At 43.3% G+C, this 19,658-nt stretch overlaps 1 protein-coding gene across 8 annotated transcripts in view; it reads right to left on the reverse strand.

The window, feature by feature from the left end:
- The window catches only part of ZMYM1 (zinc finger MYM-type containing 1), a 37,928-nt gene extending 19,431 nt beyond the window's left edge, over positions 1 to 18,497 (reverse strand). For 3 of the 8 annotated variants that reach the window (XM_073007509.1, XM_073007507.1, XM_073007511.1), the window contains exons 1-5: positions 18,430 to 18,494; positions 4,799 to 4,920; positions 4,156 to 4,325; positions 2,230 to 2,302; positions 550 to 799 (exon numbers count right to left, since the gene is read on the reverse strand). In XM_073007509.1, the coding sequence (XP_072863610.1) occupies positions 550 to 799; positions 2,230 to 2,302; positions 4,156 to 4,251 (419 nt within the window). In that variant the 5' untranslated portion in view covers positions 4,252 to 4,325; positions 4,799 to 4,920; positions 18,430 to 18,494. Of the gene's footprint in view, positions 1 to 549; positions 800 to 2,229; positions 2,303 to 4,155; positions 4,326 to 4,798; positions 4,921 to 18,429 lie in introns of those variants that run through there. The other 5 variants (XM_073007508.1, XM_007979460.3, XM_037996853.2 and 2 more) reach the window with 5 other exon arrangements.
- Positions 18,498 to 19,658: the final 1,161 nt, after the last annotated feature.

Consider the following 19,658-nt stretch of genomic DNA (forward strand, 5'->3'; position numbering starts at 1 on the left):
AGTAGGAAAGTAAGTTTTGGAAGTCACATTACTTAAAGGTGAACAGAAACAGAACTTTTCACATGTTAAATTTCTGCAAAAAAAATATTTCTAGAGAATCCATCAGAGGAACTAAAAGTAGAAAAAACTTTTTACTCAACCAAGAAGACGTCTTCAAAAGAAATGAAAATGGCTGGGCGCAGTGGCTTACACCTGTAATCCCAGTACTTTGGGAGGCCAAGGCTGGCAGATCACCTGAGGTCAGGAGTTGAAGACCAGCCTGGCCAACATGGCGAAACCCCATCTCTACTAAAAATTACCAAATTAGCCGGGTGTGGTGGTGCATAGCTGTAATCCCAGCTACTCAGGAGGCCAAGGCAGGAGATTCTGGTTGAACCCAGGAGGAGGAGGTTGCAGTGAGCTGAGATCGTGCCACTGCACTCCAGCCAGGGCAACAAGAGTGAAACTCAGTCTCAAAAAATAAAAAAAGGAAATGTAGAAATTACAACTAAGACTATGATCAAGAACAAGGTAGGGAAATAAAAGGGAGCATAATTTAGAATTATATACTTTGAGCAGTTTGAACAAGTTCTCTTAGAAGGAACTGATGAACTGGCAGATGAAATGTATTCAGTGATGCATGGTATGGAGCAGAAAAGTTGAGCAGATCCTTTCCTCTGATAAGCAGTTTGCCCCTTCTGAAGAATTTTTTTACAACCAGCACAGGAAACCTGAATAGCTGTGGTTGAAACTGAAGGAAGCATTTTATTCATGCCAGATGATGCCAGAGAAAGCTGAATGCCTGTAGTCAACTGTGAAGCTATAAAAACAGAAGAGGGAGAAAAAAAATCGAGTTACACAAAATTAAGTAGGCATTCTTTTATTTTCATTCTTTCTTTTTTTAGAGACAGGGTCTTGCTCTAGTTGCCCTCTTTTGCACTCTAGGCAGTATAGTGATATGATCATGGCTCACTGCAGCCTTGACACCCTGTACTCAAATGACCCTCTCGCCACCTGGTGCGGTGGCTCACGACTATAATCCCAGAACTTTGGGAGGCCGAGGCGGCTGGATCACCTGAGGTCAGGAGTTCAAGACCAGCCTTGGCCAACGTGGTGAAGCCCCATCTTGATAAAAAATACAAAATTAGCCAGGCACGGGGGCTAACACCTGTAATCCCAACATTTTGGGAGGCCAAAGTGGGTGGATCACAAGTTCAAGAGATCGAGACCATCCTGGGCAACATGGGAAAACCCTGTCTCTACTAAAAATACAAAAATTAGCTGGGCATGGTGGCACACACTTGTAGTCCCAGGTACTCGGGAGGCTGAGGCAGGAGAATCACTTGAACCTGAGAGGTGGAGGTTGCAGTGAGCCGAGATCGCGCACTGCCCTCCAGCCTGGCAACAGAGCGAGACCCTGTCTCAAAACAAAATTATCTGGGTGTGGTGGCACGTGCCTGTGATCCTAGCTACTTGGGAGGCTGAGGCAGGAGCACTGCTTGAACCTGGGCACGGAGGTTGCAGTGAGCCAAGATCGTGCTATTGCACTCCAGCCTGGACAACAAGAGTGGAAACTCCATCTCAAAAAAAAAAAAAAAAAAAAAAAAAAATTCCTCATGCCTCAGCCTCCCAAGTAGCTGGGACTACAGGCATGCACCACCACACCTGGTTTATAAATCTTCTGTAGAGACGGGATCTCACTATGTTGCCCAGGCTGGTCTCAAACTCCTGCCCTCAAGCGATCCTTCCACCTTGGCCTCCCAAAATGTTGGGATTACAGGCATGAGCCACCATGCCCAGGCTCTTTCATTTTCTTTCTTTTTTTTTTTTGAGACAGAGTCTCGGTCTGTTGCCCAGGTTGGAGTGCAGTGGTGTAATCTCGGCTCACCACAACCTCCACCTCCCAGGTTCAAGTGAATCTCCTGCCTCAGCCTCCTGAGTAGCTGGGATTACAGGCATGTGCCACCACGCCTGGCTAATTTTGTATTTGTAGTAGAGACGGTGTTTCACTATGTTGTCCAGACTGGTCTCGAACTCCTGACCTCATGATCCACCTGCCTTGGTCTCCCAAAGTACTGGGATTACAGGTGTAAGCCACTGTGCATGGCCTCTCTTTAATTTTCTTACAGGTTACTTCTCCTGGACTTGAAACCCAACACAAACAGAGCAATATTCAAAGGCATTAAAAAAGAATGAATCAGCTATCATATTGGTCTGAATAAACATAATTGACTTAAATAATTCTATTACCACTCTCTGAAAACACAGTGTTTATTTTCAGTTCATTCTCCTGAGTTCTGGATTGTTGCCTATGACAATACTCCTAAAAAGAAAAAAAGAAAAGAATTAAAAATAATGAATACAATGAATTTAAGACAACCACTCATTCAACAGAAAATGATAAATTGTGGTCAGGTCTGGTCAATGAATTGTAAACTGAATTGAACCAAAATACATGGGTATGCACTACCCTTTTGGTGCTCTTTGGCTGACAATACCAATCACCTAATACATTATTTTCTGTGGTATCCAGGTGTGACATCAGAATCTTTTGTCAACAAAATCCTTCCAGTCACTACCAATAGGGAGCAGACATATTGAATTACAACTATTTTCCCTACTTTTTTTTTCTTTTTTTTTTTGGAGACAAGATCTTACTCTGTCACCCAGGCTGGAATACAGTGACGCGATCTCGGCTCACTATAACCTCCTACTTCTGGGTTCAAGTGATTCTCATGCCTCAGCCTCTGGGACTACAAGGACGTGCCTCTATGCCCGGCTAATGTTTGAATTTTTAGTGGAGACATGGTTTGACCATGTGCCCATGGTCTTGAACTCCTGGCCTCAAATGATCTGCCTGTCTCACCCTCCTAAAATGCTGGGATTACAGGCATGAGCCACCACACTCAGTCTTCCCTGCTTGTTCTAATCATTAACAGCCAATTGTTTTCATAAAGACCTTAACCCCAGAAATTGTTAATTGGACAGAATGATTCTTACAAAGGACAATTTTTTCAGAGCAGGAGGCAATTTCATAGCTGCTATATCTAAACTTGATCTATGCATGAAAGTCCATGGGATGAAGAAGCAATAGATAGTTCCTAGATGAATAACATTCCCCAGTGTCAACAACTCAATGGTAAGCATACCCTTATTAATATTAATATTATTTAATATTAAATATTAATATTTAATTATTTTATTAAATATTATTTAATATTAATATTAAATTTATTTATATTTAACATTTTAATTAATCTTATTTAATATTACTCTACTTTAGGCTATTTCTAAATAGAATACTACAAATAAATTACTCTTTTTAGCCATTTTTCTTTCATTAGAACTTTCAGCTGGTTCACAGTTCATATACAAACATTCTTTTTTTTTTCTTTTTTTTAAGAGACAGGGTCTCGCTTCATCACCCAGGCTGGAGTGCAATGGCACAATCATAGCTCACTGCTTCCTTGAATTCCGGGGCTCAAGCAATCCTCCTGCCTTAGCTTCTCAAGTAGCTGAGACTACAGGTGTGCACCACTATGCCTGGCTAATCTTTGTATTTTTTATACAGACAAGGTCTCGTCATCCGGTTGGTCTCAAACTCTTGGGCTCAAGTGATCGTCCCGCCTTGGCCTCCCAAAGTTCTGAGATTACTAGTGAGCCACTGTGCCCGGCCATATATTACAAACATTCTAAGGAATGTTTTCTCTACTTAAACAATACTCACAGCTCAAGTCAGTTCATCCTTTATGGGTTCTTTAGTAAGCGATATGTATAAAATTTTTTAAAAATTTACATAAAAAATTAATTTAGATTAAAACATTGTAATTTGTATTGTTTCAAGTTAAGAAAAACAAAAATAAAATGTGTTAACCTCTGGAAGTAGACTCTGGCGGGAAAAAAAAAAAGTGTTAACCTTAGCTAGGCCCATAACACCTTAAACAATCCTTTTATCTACACAAAAACCCAATTCCAAACAGTCTAATTTTTCCTCAAATCATTTTCTTACATATACTTGTAATGGCACTTAACACCATATACCTTATATTATTTCATTAACTGCTTTGGAGGAGACAAAGATTTGAGTTTTTCAGTGAATAATTTCAGCACCTTTATAACTAAAATTTATAACTAAATGTGCTCTAGAAATAATGGAAATAAGGGAAAAGTGTTTACTTGAGCATTGTCGGGTTCTGTCTTAACTTCATCTAGCAGCCCCAGCTGTGATGCCACTGACTTGTCACATTCACCACCTAACAGTGGTTCTTTCATTTTAGTATCTGATGCAAAGGAATTCTCCAGTTCCAAACTAATGGGTTTCTTCCTGAAGAACAGTTTCCAGATTCCTAAAATAAAATATTGATAAAGAGTTTGATTTTAAAATTAGTCCTTTTAAATACAGTAATTTTCTGGAACCACAAAAGGGTCTTTAGACAGCTTGGCATCAAGGTTCCTTCACTGTAAGAACACTGGCTTCTTTCCTTTCATTCATTATTCTTCAATATAGTTTTGCTGTATACTTCTCTGGTAGCTACTACCAACTCTGTGCTTTCTTCTGAAATAGTCTCCATTTCTGTTCCCCCAAGCCTGAATGCAGCATAAAATCACCAAAACTTACAAGTTTATTTTTAACTTTTCAATAGTAGAAAATGTAAAGCTTTCAGCCGGGGGCGGTGGCTCATGCCTATAAACCCAGCACTTTGGGAGGCCTAGGTGGGTGGATCACCTGAGGTCAGGAGTTCGAGACCAGGCTGGCCAACATGGTGAAACCTCATCTCTACTAAAAATACAAAAATTAGCCGGGTATGGTGGCACGTACCTGTAATCCCAGCTACTTGGGAGCCTGGGGCACGAGAATCGCTTGAACCTGGGAGGTGGAGGTTGCATTAAACAGACACTGAGCCACTGCACTCCAGCCTGGGAGACAGAGTGAGACTGTGCCTCAACAAACAAACAAACAAACAAAAAAGAAATGTAAAGCTTTCTATCTGAGGTTAACCCAATCTGTACCCACTACCCCTCTCTGCCCTCCAGTTATCCTTGTCATTTGCTTCTTCGATTTCTCTTCCATTCCAGGATATAAGCATTTAAATACATTCTAGAATCTAAAGCTACCCACCGTCTCTCTGACCACCCCTTTCCCCATTCTTGAAATTCCTTTGATTTTTCTTAGTCCGATGTCTCCTGTTTCTCATTTTACCTCTTTGGCAGTATTTTTCACAAATACTTATTTTACCGCTTCTAAAATGTTTGTGTTCCTCAAAAACACAATTTCCCAGTACTCTTCTTGCCTGCTGTATGATCTTGAACTCCTGGCTTTTAAAAAATAACCAAGTTGGCTGGGCGCAGTGGCTCACGCCTGTAATCCCAACACTTTGGGAGGCTGAGGAGGGTGGATCACGTGAGGTCAGGAGTTTGAGACCAGTCTGGTCAACATGCTGAAATCCCATCTCTACCAAAAATACAAAAAATTAGGCTTGGTGGCATACACCTGTAATCCCAGTTACTCGGTAGGCTAGGGCAGGAGAATAGCTTGAACCTGCGAGCAGAGGTTGCAGTGGGCCAAGATCGCGTCATTGCACTCCAGCCTGGGTGACAGAGCGAGACTCTGTCTCAAAAAAAAAAAAAGAAAGAAAGAAAGAAAGAAAAACCTGTTAACTGGGTGCGGTAGTTCACACCTGTAATCCCAGCATTTTGGGAGGCCACGGCGAGTGGATCACCGGAGGTCAGGAGTTTGAGACTGGCCTGGCGAACAAGGCGAAACCCTGTCTCTACGAAAAATACAAAAAAAAAAAAAAAAAAAATCAGCTAGGTGTGGTGATATGTGCCTGTGATCTCAGCTACTCGGGAGGCTGAGGCAGGAGAATCACTTGAACCCAGGAGGTGGAGGCTGCAGTGAACTGAGATTGCACCACTGCATTCCAGCTGTCTCAAACAAACAAAAAAACCAAGTCTTTGGCCAGGCGTGGTAGCTCATGCCTGTAATCCCAGCACTTTGGAGGTCAAGGCAGGTGGATCACCTGAGGTGAGGAGTTTGAGACCAGCCTGGTCAACATGGCAAAAGCCTGTCTCTACTAAAAATACAAAAATTAGCTGGTCATGGTGGCAGGTGCCTGTAATTCCAGCTACTCGGGAGGTTGAGGCAGGAGAATCACTTGAAAACGAGAGGCAGAGGTTGCAGTGAGCCAAGATCGTGCCATTGCACTCCAGCCCGAGAGACAGAGCGAGACTCCATCTCAAAAAACAAAACAAACAAAAACCAAGTCTTTTTTTATTTTTATTATTTTTTTAGACAAAGTCTCGCTCTGTCACTCAGACAGTGGCACTATCTCAGTTCACTGCAGCCTCACCCTCCTGGGATCAAGCAATTCTCCCATCTTAGTCTCCTGAGTAGCTGGGACCACAAGCATGCGCCACCATGCCCAGCTAATTTTTTTTTTTTTTAAGAGAAAGGGTCTCACTATGTTGCCCAGACTGACCTCGAACTCCTGGCTCAAGTGATCCTCTCACCTCAGCCTCCCAAAGTGCTCAAATGACAGGTGTCTATCTGCGCCCGGCCTATGATCACAACCACAGATTCAACTATCACCTATGGGCTGTTTCTCCCTTACGTTCCTAAGCTGCGGTCCATATACCTAATTGCCTATTAAATATCTCCACTTGGCCGGGGTGGTGGTTCACGCCTGTAATCCCAGCACTTTGGGAGGCTGAGGCGGGTGGATCACGAGGTCAGGAGATTGAGACCATCCTGGCTAACATGGTGAAATTCCGTCTCTACTAAAAATACAAAAAAAATTAGCCAGGTGCAGTGGCAGGTGCCTGTAGTCCCAGCTACTTGGGAGGCTGAGGCAGGAGAATGGCGTGAGCATGGGAGGCGGAGCTTGCAGTGAGCAGAGATCGAGTCACTGCACTTCAGCCTAGGTGACAGACCAAGACTCCGTCTTGATAATAAAATAAATAAATAAATAAATAAATAGATAGATAGATAGATAGATATCTCCATTTGAATGTTCCACAGGTCCCTCAAACTCAAGGGATTTGAACTCTGGTCTCAAGCAATCCTCTTGCCTCAATAACACTATATTCTTTTATTACCCCCACAAACCTGCTTTATAGATATTCCCTTTCTTGGTAAATAGCAGTGTCATATACCTAATTTCCTATACCAGAAATCTAGGATTAACCTGGAATTATTATTCTCCCTAAATCTAATCATGAAATTAGATCAATCTACTACCCTTTAAATAAGTCTTTTTTTTTTTTTTTTTTTTTTTTTTTTGAGATAAGAGTTCTGCTCTTGTTGCCCAGGATGGAGTGCAATGGCATGCATCTCGGCTCACTGCAACCACAGCCTCCTGGGTTCAAGCGATTCTCCTGCCCCAGCCTCCTGAGTAGCTGGGATTACAGGCATGTGCCACCACGCCCAGCTAATTTTGTATTTTTAGTAGAGATGGGGCTTTTCCATGTTGGTCAGGATGGGCTCAAACTCTCGACCTCAGGTGATCCGCCTGCCTTGGCCTCCCAAAGTGTTGGGAATACAGGCGTGAGCCACCACGACCAGCCAAATAAGTCTTAAGTCTATTTTCCCATCACACATGCCTGCCTGCTTCTCCTCACTATCCAAATCAGTAGATTCATTTTTGGTCAATAGGCAGCTAAAATCCAAACTCACAGTATAAAAGACTGTTGTGCATTCAGGTTTTAAAAAAATTCCATCTTACAATTTTTGAGGAACTACGAAAGCAAGGTCTCTTTTACTTTTTTCATTATACTTTAAGTTCTGGGGTACATGTGTAGAACATGCAGTTTTGTTATACGGGTATACACATGCCATGGTGGTCTGCCGCACCCATCAACCTGTCACCTATATTAGGTATAGCTCCTAATGCTATCCCTCCCAGCAAGGTCTCTTTTTCAAAGACAGATTGGTTCCTTAGCACTCCAGCCTGGGCAACAGAGTGAGACTCCGTCTCAAAAAAAAAAAAAAAAAAAAAAAAAAAGAGCCTTACAGCAGGCACCTGTAGTCCCAGCTACTCGGGAGGCTGAGGCAGAATAGTGTGAACCCAGGATGCGGAGCTTGCAGTGAGCCGAGATTGCGTCACTGCACTCCAGCCTGGGTGACAGAGCAAGACTCTGTCTCAGAAAAATAAAAAAAAAAAAAGCCTTCATTATGGAGGGCAGATGATAACTAACACAAATGTGGAGAAGCTGAAGTTCTTACAGGATCACTTAGAATAATGGGCTCCAAAAAAGAAAAAAACAAACAAAAAAAATCTCTTATAGGAGTAATTCCAGGACTACGGTTTTATTCTGGGTTAGTACACGAAAGACCCAAGTAATCCTGCCATTATTTTTTATTTCTGTGATTGGGGCTCAACCACCTTCCCTCATTTCCATCTTTAGCTCAACTTTTGCTGAAAGTTCCTATCCCAACACAGAAAGTTAAATAAGGCCTGAGTGTCAAGTGCAATAAATAGTTCATACAGCCTCTGTCCAGCCCATTTGAGCACTACACACAAGTAGTAAAGCAAAACTCACTAATAATTAACTATTTGTCATTAGGTAGATTCCCTTCACCTGAAAGTACATATGCCATGCAAGTCTAAACATCAGTTAAAAAGAAAGCACCGAGTTTTGTGCAGTGGTGGTATCATAGCCAATGAAGTTTACGTGAGGTACAATTACTGCTATTTGTAAGACAAAACAAAACAAAGTAAAACAAAACAAAGTACCTATGAGCTTTGGCATCTTGCAACCCCTTCAAACATGTCATCATACAAACATAAAAATAGTGGAGACTGAGTGCAGTGGCTCACACCTGAAATCCCAGAGCTCTGGGAGGCTGAGGTGGGTGGATCAGGAGGTCAGGAGTTCAAGGCCAGCCTTACCAACATAGTGAAGCCCCATCTCTACTAAAAAATACAAAAAATTAGTTGGGCGTGGTGGTGGGCACCTGTAATCCCAGCTACTCAGGAGGCTGAGGCAGGAGAATAGCTTGAATCTGGGAGGTGGAGGTTGCAGTGAGCCAAGATCTCGCCATTGCACTCCAGCTCAGGCAAGAGTGTGAGACTCTGTCTCAAAAAGAAAAAAAGGAAAGCATCCTGAAAATTTCTGAGGCAAGGGAAAATGCAATGCAACATTTGGCTATAAGAAGAGCAAAACATGTATTAGTGACAGATCCATTACAACAAGATGCACATTAGAGTAAAATAATTCCTACAGACTTCCTTTTAACATAGCCCTACTCATCTTCCCCAACTAGGGCTAAATCATAGTATGACAGAGTACAGGTATTAATAGTCAAAGGATGAATGCTGCACATCTTCCTGCTGAGCAATACCACTTGGTAGTAATATAAAATATATATACATATATACACATACACACATTTTGAGATGGAGTCTTGCTCTGTCACCAGGCTGGAGTGCAGTAGTGTGATCATGGCTCACTGCAACCTCTATCTCCCAGGTTCAAGCAATTCTCCTGCCTCAGCATGCTGAGTAGCTGGGATTACAGGCATGTGCTACCACGCTCAGCTAATTTTTGTATTTTAGTAGAGACGGGTTTTCACCATGTTGGCCAGGATAGTCTCTATCACCTGACCTTGTGATCTGCCTGCCTCAGGCTCCTAAAGTGCTGGGATTACAGAGGTGAGCCAAAAATTCATTTTTTAACAGTAGTTTGAACCATCAGGGTTATATAAATACTATTGACTAATTTTCCAGGAAGAATCTGGATGATATCCCCTGGAGGTCTATATGTGTATCTGGAAATAACTCTTGAAACTTGCATTTTCTGAGCTCATTATCTGAGCTCAGGAGTTCGAGACCAGCCCGGCCAACATGGTGAAACCCCATCTCTACTAAAAATACGAAAAATTAGTCAGGTGTGGTGGCACACACCTGTAGTTTCAGCTCTTGGGAGGCTGCGACAGGAGAATCTCTTGACCTGGGAGGCGGAGGCTGCAGTGAGCGGAGATCGTGCCACTGCACTCCAGCCTGGGTGCAACACAGCAAGACTCCATCTCAAAACAAACAAACAAACAAACAAAAGGCCGGGCGCGGTGGCTCACGCCTGTAATCCCAGCACTTTGGGAGGCTGAGGTGGGTGGATCACGAGGTCAGGAGTTCAAGATCAGCCTGGCCAAGATGGTGAAACCCCATCTCTATTAAAAATACAAAAAAAATTAGCCGAGCGTGGTGGTGGGCGCCTGTAATCCCAGCTACTTGGGAGGCTGAGGCAGACAATTTCTTAAACCCAGGAGGTGGAGGATGCAGTGAGCCGAGATCGGGCCACTGCACTCAAGCCTGGGCAACAGAGCAAAACTGCATCTCAAAAAAAAAAAAAAATTTTTCAATTGAAAAAAAAATTTGCATGAGATTTCAATGAAATATAAGGCAGTTACAATAATGAAAGGAAACTGCATGACGATGAGTAAGATGCACAGACATATAATCTCAAAACTAATTTATATAGAGACGATTTTTTTACTGCTACAGATAAAGTTATAATCTTGATTGGAGAGAGATCTGAACAAATTTAGCAACAAACTTCCTGTTTTTTACAAGTAATAGCCCAGACTATAGTCCCAGCTACTCAGGAGGCTGAGGCAGGAGGATCACCTGAACCTGGAAGGCAGAGGTTGCGGTGAGATACGATTGCACCACCGCACTCCAGCCTGTATGACAGAGTAAGATTCCATCTCAAAATAAATAAATAAAATAAACTAATAACCCAATATTGAAAATTTTGGGGAAAAACCTTAAAATTCTGTATGACTATAAATATAACTTGAAGAAATGATTTTTTAAAAAGTCATATTATGGATGACAGTGATTTATATAATGAAATTCAAATCTTCTATATTTTCTGTGATAACAATTTACCATGAGTGACCGAAATACAATGTTTAAACATAATACACAAAATTGAATTCTGACATCATTGATAATTTGCTTACTTTCAGTCCTGAAAACCACAGCTTTACATGTATTTTTCTATTTGGTCATTACAAAGGTGTATTTGTCACGGTAGGAGGATGGAACTCATTTTATTCCGTGATGTGTTAGCTTAATTTATAACTTTTAAATATTTAGACACAGAGTTCATAATCTTAGCAAGGACCCCACAAAGGCTAGGGGCCAGTGTGAACCTAGCACCCCAACCACAAGTATGTTTCAAAACTAGACTGGGAATGAGGGGTGCAGAATACTGATTTAACAACAATTCCCTATTAGAGCTAGGTGGCTGGCATGTGCCACACCAAAGGCAGGAGTGGGCAGGCCCAGGAGAGCCCTAGGAATGACTGTTCAAGGAAGGAGGCTATTGTCCCTCTAGCTGGAATGTAGTCAAGGAGGTGCTTTCAGGGTCAGCAAATGACAGCTGCAGCCAAAGGGAGATCTACAACAACCACAGGAGAAAACACCATCCTCCTCTTTGGGCCAGAGGGAAAGAGAGACAGATGTCAAGGCAAAGAATCAGCTGCACCTTAATCTCCTCACTTTACTTGTCCCCATACTGCTTTCCTTCCTGCAAGTCATTTCTGCCTAATCAGATCCTACGCAGTTTGTAAACCAACTGAACTCCAGATTTTATCAGACTAGCAAGAATTAAAAATAATATGGGGGCTGGGTGCAGTGGCTCACACCTGTAATCCCAGCAATTTGAGAGGCCGAGACAGGTGGATCACGAGGTCAGGAGATCGAGACCATCCTGGCTAACACGGTGAAAGCCCGTCTCTACTAAAATTACAAAAAATTAGCCGGGTGTGGTGGCAGGCGCCTGTAGTCCCAGGTACTCGGGAGGCGGAGGCAGGAGAAGGGTGTGAACCCTGGAGGCGGAGCTTGCAGTGAGCCAAGACTGTACCACTGCACTCCAGCCTAGGCGCAGAGCGAGACTGTCTTTTTTTTTTTTTTTTTGAGATGGAGTCTCGCTCTGTCGCCCAGGCTGGAGTGCAGTGGCTGGATCTCAGCTCACTGCAAGCTCCGCCTCCCGGGTTCATGCCATTCTCCTGCCTCAGCCTCCCGAGTAGCTGGGACTACAGGCGCCCGCCACCTCGCCCGGCTAGTTTTTTTGTAGTTTTAGTAGAGACGGGGTTTCACCGTGTTAGCCAGGATGGTCTCGATCTTCTGACCTCGTGATCCGCCCGTCTCGGCCTCCCAAAGTGCTGGGATTACAGGCTTGAACCACCGCGCCCGGCCCAGACTGTCTTAAAAAATAATAATAATGGGGCTGGGCATGGTGGCTCACACCTGTAATCCCGGCACTTTGGGAGGCCAATGCGGGTAAATCATCTGAGGTCAGGAGTTCAAGACCAGCCTGGCCAATATGGTAAAACCCTGTCTCTACTTAAAATATAAAAAAAATTAGCCAGGGCCGGGCACAGTGGCTCACACCTGTAATCCCAGCACTTTGGGAGGCAAAGGTGGGAGGATCACTTGATGTCAGGAGCTCAAGACCAGCCTGACCAACATGGTGAAACCCCATCTTTACTAAAAATACAAAAATTAGCTGGGCATGGTAGCACATGCCTGTAATCTCAGCTACTAGGGAGGCAGAGGTTGCAGTGAGCTGAGACTGTGCCAGCCTGGGACTCTGTCTCAAAAAAAAAAAAAAAAAAAAAGTTGGGCATGGCGGGAGGCACCTATAATCCTAGCTACTTGGGAGGCCAAGGCAGGAGAACTGCTTGAATCCAGGAGGCGGAGGTTGCAGTAAGCCGAGATCACGTCACTGCACTCCAGCCTGGGCAACAGAGGGAGACTCTGTCTCCAAAAAAACCCAAAACAAAACAAAACAAAAAATGGATAAACCCAGGCATAGTAGAGTAGCCTTTAGCATACTAAATCCTTTCACTAGAATCAATTACAAAATTTAACAGACTTTATTTACTGGTAAGGGGACTTTACACGACAAAATAGTGGAAACCCAAGCAGAAAACAGCAGGAGACAGTTAGCAGTACTGGATTCTAAAGTAGCTGGAACTCAAGAGGCACAATTCTGGGAGGAAACCACAGAAAAATAATGTGCATACAAATCTCCTCTCCTCCAAGTCATTGGCTGACTCCTAAACTGCACATTTACAGAGTGAGACTTCAAAAACTTAACAGAACACAGCAGTTAAACGTCAAAGAGCTGATAAGATTATAGTAGCTATGCTGAGTTGAGAGTTGAAATTTAAGACTAGCAAGATAGAGGGGTTTGGTAAAGACCTGGATTTCTGGTTGAGACTCAAGGAGGGCCTTGCTCTAGGAGTAATGGCCATGCCCCAAGAAGAAAAGAGACCACTTCCAAGAAGAGAGGGCAAACTGAAATAGAACAGCCTTAACAAGGCCTGTAATCAACAGGATCAATGTCATCTGCTACTACTATCCACCTGCCTAATGGCAACCTTAGCCTGAAGGAAGTACATCCAGATGCTAATAATGTTCATCCAAAATGTCCAGAACCTAATAACAATTTATGGACCAAGAGGAATTTTTAAAATCCCAAAACTGACTGAAAAAAAATGGCAACAGAAACAAACCCACAGGTGACTCAGATATTGTTCTTGTCAGGCAAGGACTCGGTTATGTTTGAGAAAATAGAGGAAAAGATGGCGAAGTTCTGCAGTGACCTGGAATCCATTAAAAAAAAAAAAAAAAAAAGAGAGAGAGAGTTAAATGGAAAATCTAGAATTGGAAAACACAGTGAGGAAATTAAGAATTCAATAGATGAATATCAAATTAGTGAAGACAAGCTAGAAGGTAGACTGACGCACAGAGCTAAAAGGATGGAAAATTGAAATAATGTGCCATGTGGGATTCCTATTCAGTTCTAGAATAAGAATCTAGAATAATGTGCCATGTGGGATCTCTTATTCAGTTCTAGAATAGGAGAAAATAGACAAGGCAAAAGAAGCAATATTTGAAAGAAAATACCAGGCAAGGTGGCTCACGCCTGTAATCCCAGGACTTTGGGAGGCCCAGGCAGGAGTTTGAGACCAGCCTGGGTGACATAGTGAGACCCTCATCTCTATAAATAAATTAGAAAAATTAGCTGGGCATGGTGGTGGATGCCTGTAGTACAGGCTACATGGGAGGCTGAGGCTGGGGGATCACTTGAGCCCAGGAAAGAGTTCCAGGTTATGGTGAGCTATGATCGCACTACTGCACACCAGCCTGGGTAACAGACTGAGACACTGTCTCGAAAAAAAAATAACAAAAAATACCTATAATTTTTTGGGACAATTTCCCAAAACTGAAGAAAAACATCAAACCACATGAATTCAAGAAGTTCTGTGAATCACAAATAAGACAAATATAAAGAAAAAAGCGAGTAGGCATATCATAGTCACACTGGTGAAAACCAAAAAGAAAATCTTAAAAGCAGTAAGAAGGTTGGGTATGGTGATTCACACTTGCAATTTGAACATGTTGGGAGGTATTGGACAGAGGACTGCTTGAGCCCAGGAGTTCGAGGCCAGCCCCTGGCAGCATAGTGAGACCCCCAATCTCTAAAAACAATTTAAAAATTAGCTGGGTGTGATGGTGTGCATCTGGAGTCCCAGCTACTCGGGAGGCTGAGGTGGTAGGATTGCTTAAGCTGGGAGGGTGAGGCTACAGTGAGCTGTGATCATGCCACTGCATCCAGCCTGGGGGACAGAGTGAGACCCTGTCTAAAAAAAAAAAAAAAAAAAGAAAAGAAAAGAAAAGAAAATAATATAATGAAACCTCAGAAGCCAATGTAATATCTTTAAAGTGCTGGGGAAAATCTACCTAAAATTCTATATTCACTAAAAATATCCTTCAAGATTAAGAGCAAAATAAAGACACTTTCAGATAAATGAAAACACTGTAGAAATGCTAAAGGAAATTCTTTTTTTTTTTGGAGACAAGAGTTTTACTCTTGTCGCCCAGGCTGGAGTGCAATGGCACAATCTCAGGTCACTGCAACCTCCACCTCCCGGGTTCAAGGGATTCTCCTGCCTCAGCCTCCTGAGTAGCTGGGATTATAGGCATGCATTACCACTCCCGGCTAATTTTTTGTGTTATTAGGAGAAAAGGGGTTTCACCATGTTGGCCAAGCTGGTCTGGAACTCCTGACCCCAGGTGATCCACCTGCCTCGGCCTTCCAAAGTGCTGCGATTACAAGCGTGAGCCACCATGCCCGGCCACTAAAGGAAATTCTTTAAGCTAAAGTAAAATAGTAGATGGGAATTTAGCATAAAAGTTGGAAAGGAGGCCAGGCATGGTGGCTCATGCCTGTAATCCCAACACTCTGGGAGGCTGAGGCAGGCGGATCACTTGAGGTCAGGAGTTCGTGACCAGTCTAGCCAATGTGGTGAAACCCCATCTCTACTAAAAATACAAAAATTAGCTGGGTATGGTGGTGCACGCCTGTAATCCCATCTACTCGGGAGGCTGAGGCAGGAGAACTCCATGAACCCAGGAGGTGGAGGTTGCAGTGAGCCCAGATCACGCCATTGCACTCCAGCCTGGGTGACAGCGCAAGATTCCGTTTCAAAAAAAAAAAAAAGTTGGAAAGGAAGAAAACTGTTTTTATTTGTAGGCATGACTGCATATAGAAAACTCTAAGGAACCTCCCCCAACTCAATGCCGGTAAAAGAAACTACTGGAGTAAGTGAATTCAGCAGAATCATAGGATAATACAAGATCCGCATTTTAGAATTTTTCTTATTGCTGATCTTCAACATTGCAGTAGAAGTTCCAGTCAGATCAATAAAGCAAGAAAAAAGAAAAGACAAACTTTGAAAATTAAGTAAAATTGTTATTATTCATGGATGACATGATTCTGTACAAAGAAAATTCAAAAGAATCTCCAAATTATTAAGCTTAGCAAGACATTTGAAAATCAATTTTGGCCAGGTACAGTGGCTCACACCTGTCATCCTAGCAATTTGGGAGGCAGAGGCGGGTAGATTACCTGAGGTCAGTAGTTCAAGGCCAGTCTAACATGGTGAAACCCATCTCTACTAAAAATACAAAAAAATTAGCTGGGCGTGGTGGTGGGCACCTGTAATCCCAGCCACTCAGGAGGCTGAAACAGGAGAATCACTTGAATGTGGGTGTCGGAGGCTGTGGTGAGCCATTGCGCCACTGCACTCCAGCCTGGGTGACACAGCGCGACTCCGTCTCAAAAAAAAAAAAAAAAAAAAAAAATCATTTTTATTTATTTGCACCAGAACAGAAAAATATAAAAATAACCATTTCTACAGCATCATAAATATCAAGTATATGAATACATCTAATGAAAGCTATTAAAGAACTCTACAGTGAAAACAAAACATTGCTGAGTGAAATTAAGGAAGATCTAAATAAATGCTCATTGATGGAAAGAGTCAATATTAAGTTAATTTTTCTCCTAATTAAGCTGTAGAAGAAAATCCCAGCAGAGGTTTTTGTGGAATTTGCAAGGTAATTCTAATGTATATATAATGTGCATACAGAGCCTAGAATAACCAAGACAATCTCAAAAAAAAAAAAAAAAAAAAAGTTGGAAGGGCTTATAAAGCTACAGTAAATTAAGATAGTGTGGTATGGACACAAGCAAAAACAAAACATAGAGTCCGGAAGCAGATATACTCCTCTTATTTCTTTGCATTATACCACTTCTTTATACATTACACTTTGCTAAGATTTATTTTATTTAGCCAGGCACGGTGGCTCCTGTCTGTAATCCCAGCACTTTGAGAGGCCGAGGCAGGTGGATCACCTGAGGTCAGGAGTTCTAGACCAGCCTGGCCAGCATGGTGAAACCCTGTCTCTACTAAACCAAAATTAGTCAAGTGTGGTGTAATCCCAGCTACTTGGGAGGCTGAGGCAAGAGAATCACTTGAACTCAGGAGGTGGAGATTGCAGTTAGCTGAAATCACGTTACTGCACTCCAGCCTGGGCGACAAGAGTGAAACTGTCTCCAAAAAAATTATCTTATTCAACTGAGTTCTGCAAGGTCTTTTACTAGCCTGATGGGAAGGCTGGAGGCAGAAGGCTATATGCTTTTCAAACCAAACTAAAATGTCCATGGTTAATTCTGCAGGCAATGGGGAGCCATCATTTCAGAAGTGCCTTGGTACGGGGTTACATTGATGAGCAGGATGTCCCAACCAGTAAGTATACACAAGGTACTGAGAAGAAATGAGGAAAGAAGACGGTCAGTCTTCTGGGAGGTGAAATTTGAGCTGGGTTTTAAAGTGTCTACTATCAACCAATAATGGGGGATATTCCGGGTATAGAGACAGCATGCACAGAACCACAAATAGTCGGGCACAGTGGCTCAAGCCTGTAATCCCAGCTCTTTGAGAGGCCGAAGCGGGTGGGTTGCTTCAATTCAAGAGTTCGAGACAGCCTAGGCAACATGGAGATAACCGGTCTCTACAAAACATATAAAAATTAGCTGGGCGTAGTGGGGAGCACCTGTTGTCCTAGCTACTCTGGAGTCTCAGGTGGGAGGATCGCTTGAGCCCGGAAAGCTGAGGCTGCTTGTGAGCCGTGATCTTGTCACTGCACTCAGCCTGGGCCAAAGAGCGAGACCCTGTCTTCCAAAAAAAAAAAAAAAAAAAAAGCACAAATACATGGGAACTAGGAGCGGGACTATTGCTGCAGATAAAGTACAAGTGCAAGAGTGCCAGTAGAAGGAACTGGAAAGCTGGAAAAGTAGACAAGGGCCATGGGTCATGTCAGGAAGGTCCCTGATACCAAATACCTTAAAATTAATCTTGTAAATCAGCAGCGTTCAAACTGTGCTTTTGGGGTTCAGCAAACATTTCTTTTTTTTTTTTTTTTGAGACGGGGTCTCGCTCTGTCGCCCAGACTGGAGTGCAGTGGCGCGATCTCGGCTAAATGCAAACTCTGCCTCCAGGTTCAAGCGATTTTCCTGCCTCAGCCTCCTGAGTAGCTGAGATTACAGGCGCCTGCCACCAAGCCCAGCTAATTTTTGTATTTTTAGTAGAGACGGGGTTTCGCCATGTTGACTAGGCTGTTCTCGAACTCCTGACCTCAAGTGATCCGCCCGCCTCGGTCTCCCAAAGTGTCGGGATTACAGGCGTGAGGCACCGCGCCCGGCCAGGAGTCAAACTTTTGAAAAAATCACTGCTTAATGAAGGAGAGCTACAGGTGTGATGAGGGCTTCTGAAACGGAGGCTGCGGAGGGAGATCAAAGTCTGAAGGCCCAGTTACGACACAGAAGCAGGAGGCGGCGAGAATCGCTGGAAGCGGGGAGCAGTAACCCCCCGAATCTGTAAGAGTAAGATTAAAGGAGGCGACAAACACAATCCAGGTCAGGGCCTGGCCCGGAGTTCCCGACCCCCATCTGGCGGAATCTGCACTCAAAGTCCCGTCTCTAAAACCCCGACCCGACGCCTCATCCTCCCTCCGACCGACAGGAGAAACCCTGCCCCTTTCGAGTAAGGCGCAGGAGTAAAGACCGAAACCAGAGCCGCATGAGGAGGCTTACTAATTTCTCTCAGAGACGCCCGCCGCGCAAAGCTTCTCAATCTCGAAGCGAAACGGCCCCGCCGGCCACGCCCCTCTCCCGTCGTGCTCTGCGGCTGAGCATGCGCAGGGCCGCTGGCCCAGGGTGGTCCCAACTCCCTGCGTTGGGATGGGCGACCTTGGGATTGAAAACGTGGGAGAGAGGGAGGGGAAGAGTCCTTACGGCCCGCATAGGATTTTACCCTTGAAGTTGTCGCTGGCTGGCAGCCAAAGTGGGACCCTTGACTCAGAGCTCAGGCAAGGCAGTTAGATTTCCTGTGTTTGAGAGATGGCTTTACCACTTATTAGCTGTGTGCTAGTAAGCGATTTGACAACTTCTATAAATCTCAATTTCTTCGTCCTTGAAATGGGGATAATTGTAGTGGCTGCATCGTAGTTTTGTAAAGATTCAGCAGGCTTCTGCAGAAGCTGGACTCAAAAAAAGAAAAAAAAAAAAAAAGGCAATGTTAGTGAAGTGCCAGGTGCAGAGTAAATTTCCAGTAAAAGGAAATTATCCTCAGAGGTAGGGAGTTCAGACTTCTTTCATTAGTACATTAAAATTAAAATGACCCCAGGCTGGGCGTGGTGGGTCACGCCTGTAATTCCAGCACTTTGGGAGGTCGAGGCGGGTGGACTGCTTGAGTTTAGGAGTTCAAGACCATCCTGACCAACATGGTGAAACCCCGTCTCTATTAAAAATACAGAAATTAGCAGGGCATGGTGGCAGGCGCCTGTAATCCCAGCTACTTGGGAGTCTGAAGCAGGAGAATTGCTTGAAGCCAGGAGGCAGAGGTTGCAGTGAGCTGAGATCCCACCACTGCACTTCAGCCTGAGCGACAGAGACTCTGCCTCAAAAAAAAAAAAAAAAAAAAAAAAAAAAAAAAAATCTTAAACTGCGTGTCAAAAATTATGGTATATTTTAAATATTTTTAACAATACTTTCAACATCTAAAAAAGTATAGGATCAACTAACTGTGCTATTCCTAAAGGCATGAGAGGATTCTAAAATATGTATATATAAAGTTGAATGATGAACTTATTATAATCGTATTTGACAATTACTTTTAAAGGAGATATTCTCAAAAATCTAAATTTGAGGCCCTTGTGAAGGTGAGGTCCAGACCAAAAGGGCCTCCTGATCCTTGCTGCTATGGTCCTTAAACATCCTTTGGTGTTAGCCTCAAATCTAATATAAACCCTTTGGTAATTTGA

Source organism: Chlorocebus sabaeus, chromosome 20 (genome assembly GCF_047675955.1).
Source record: "Chlorocebus sabaeus isolate Y175 chromosome 20, mChlSab1.0.hap1, whole genome shotgun sequence".
Lineage (NCBI taxonomy): Eukaryota > Metazoa > Chordata > Mammalia > Primates > Cercopithecidae > Chlorocebus > Chlorocebus sabaeus.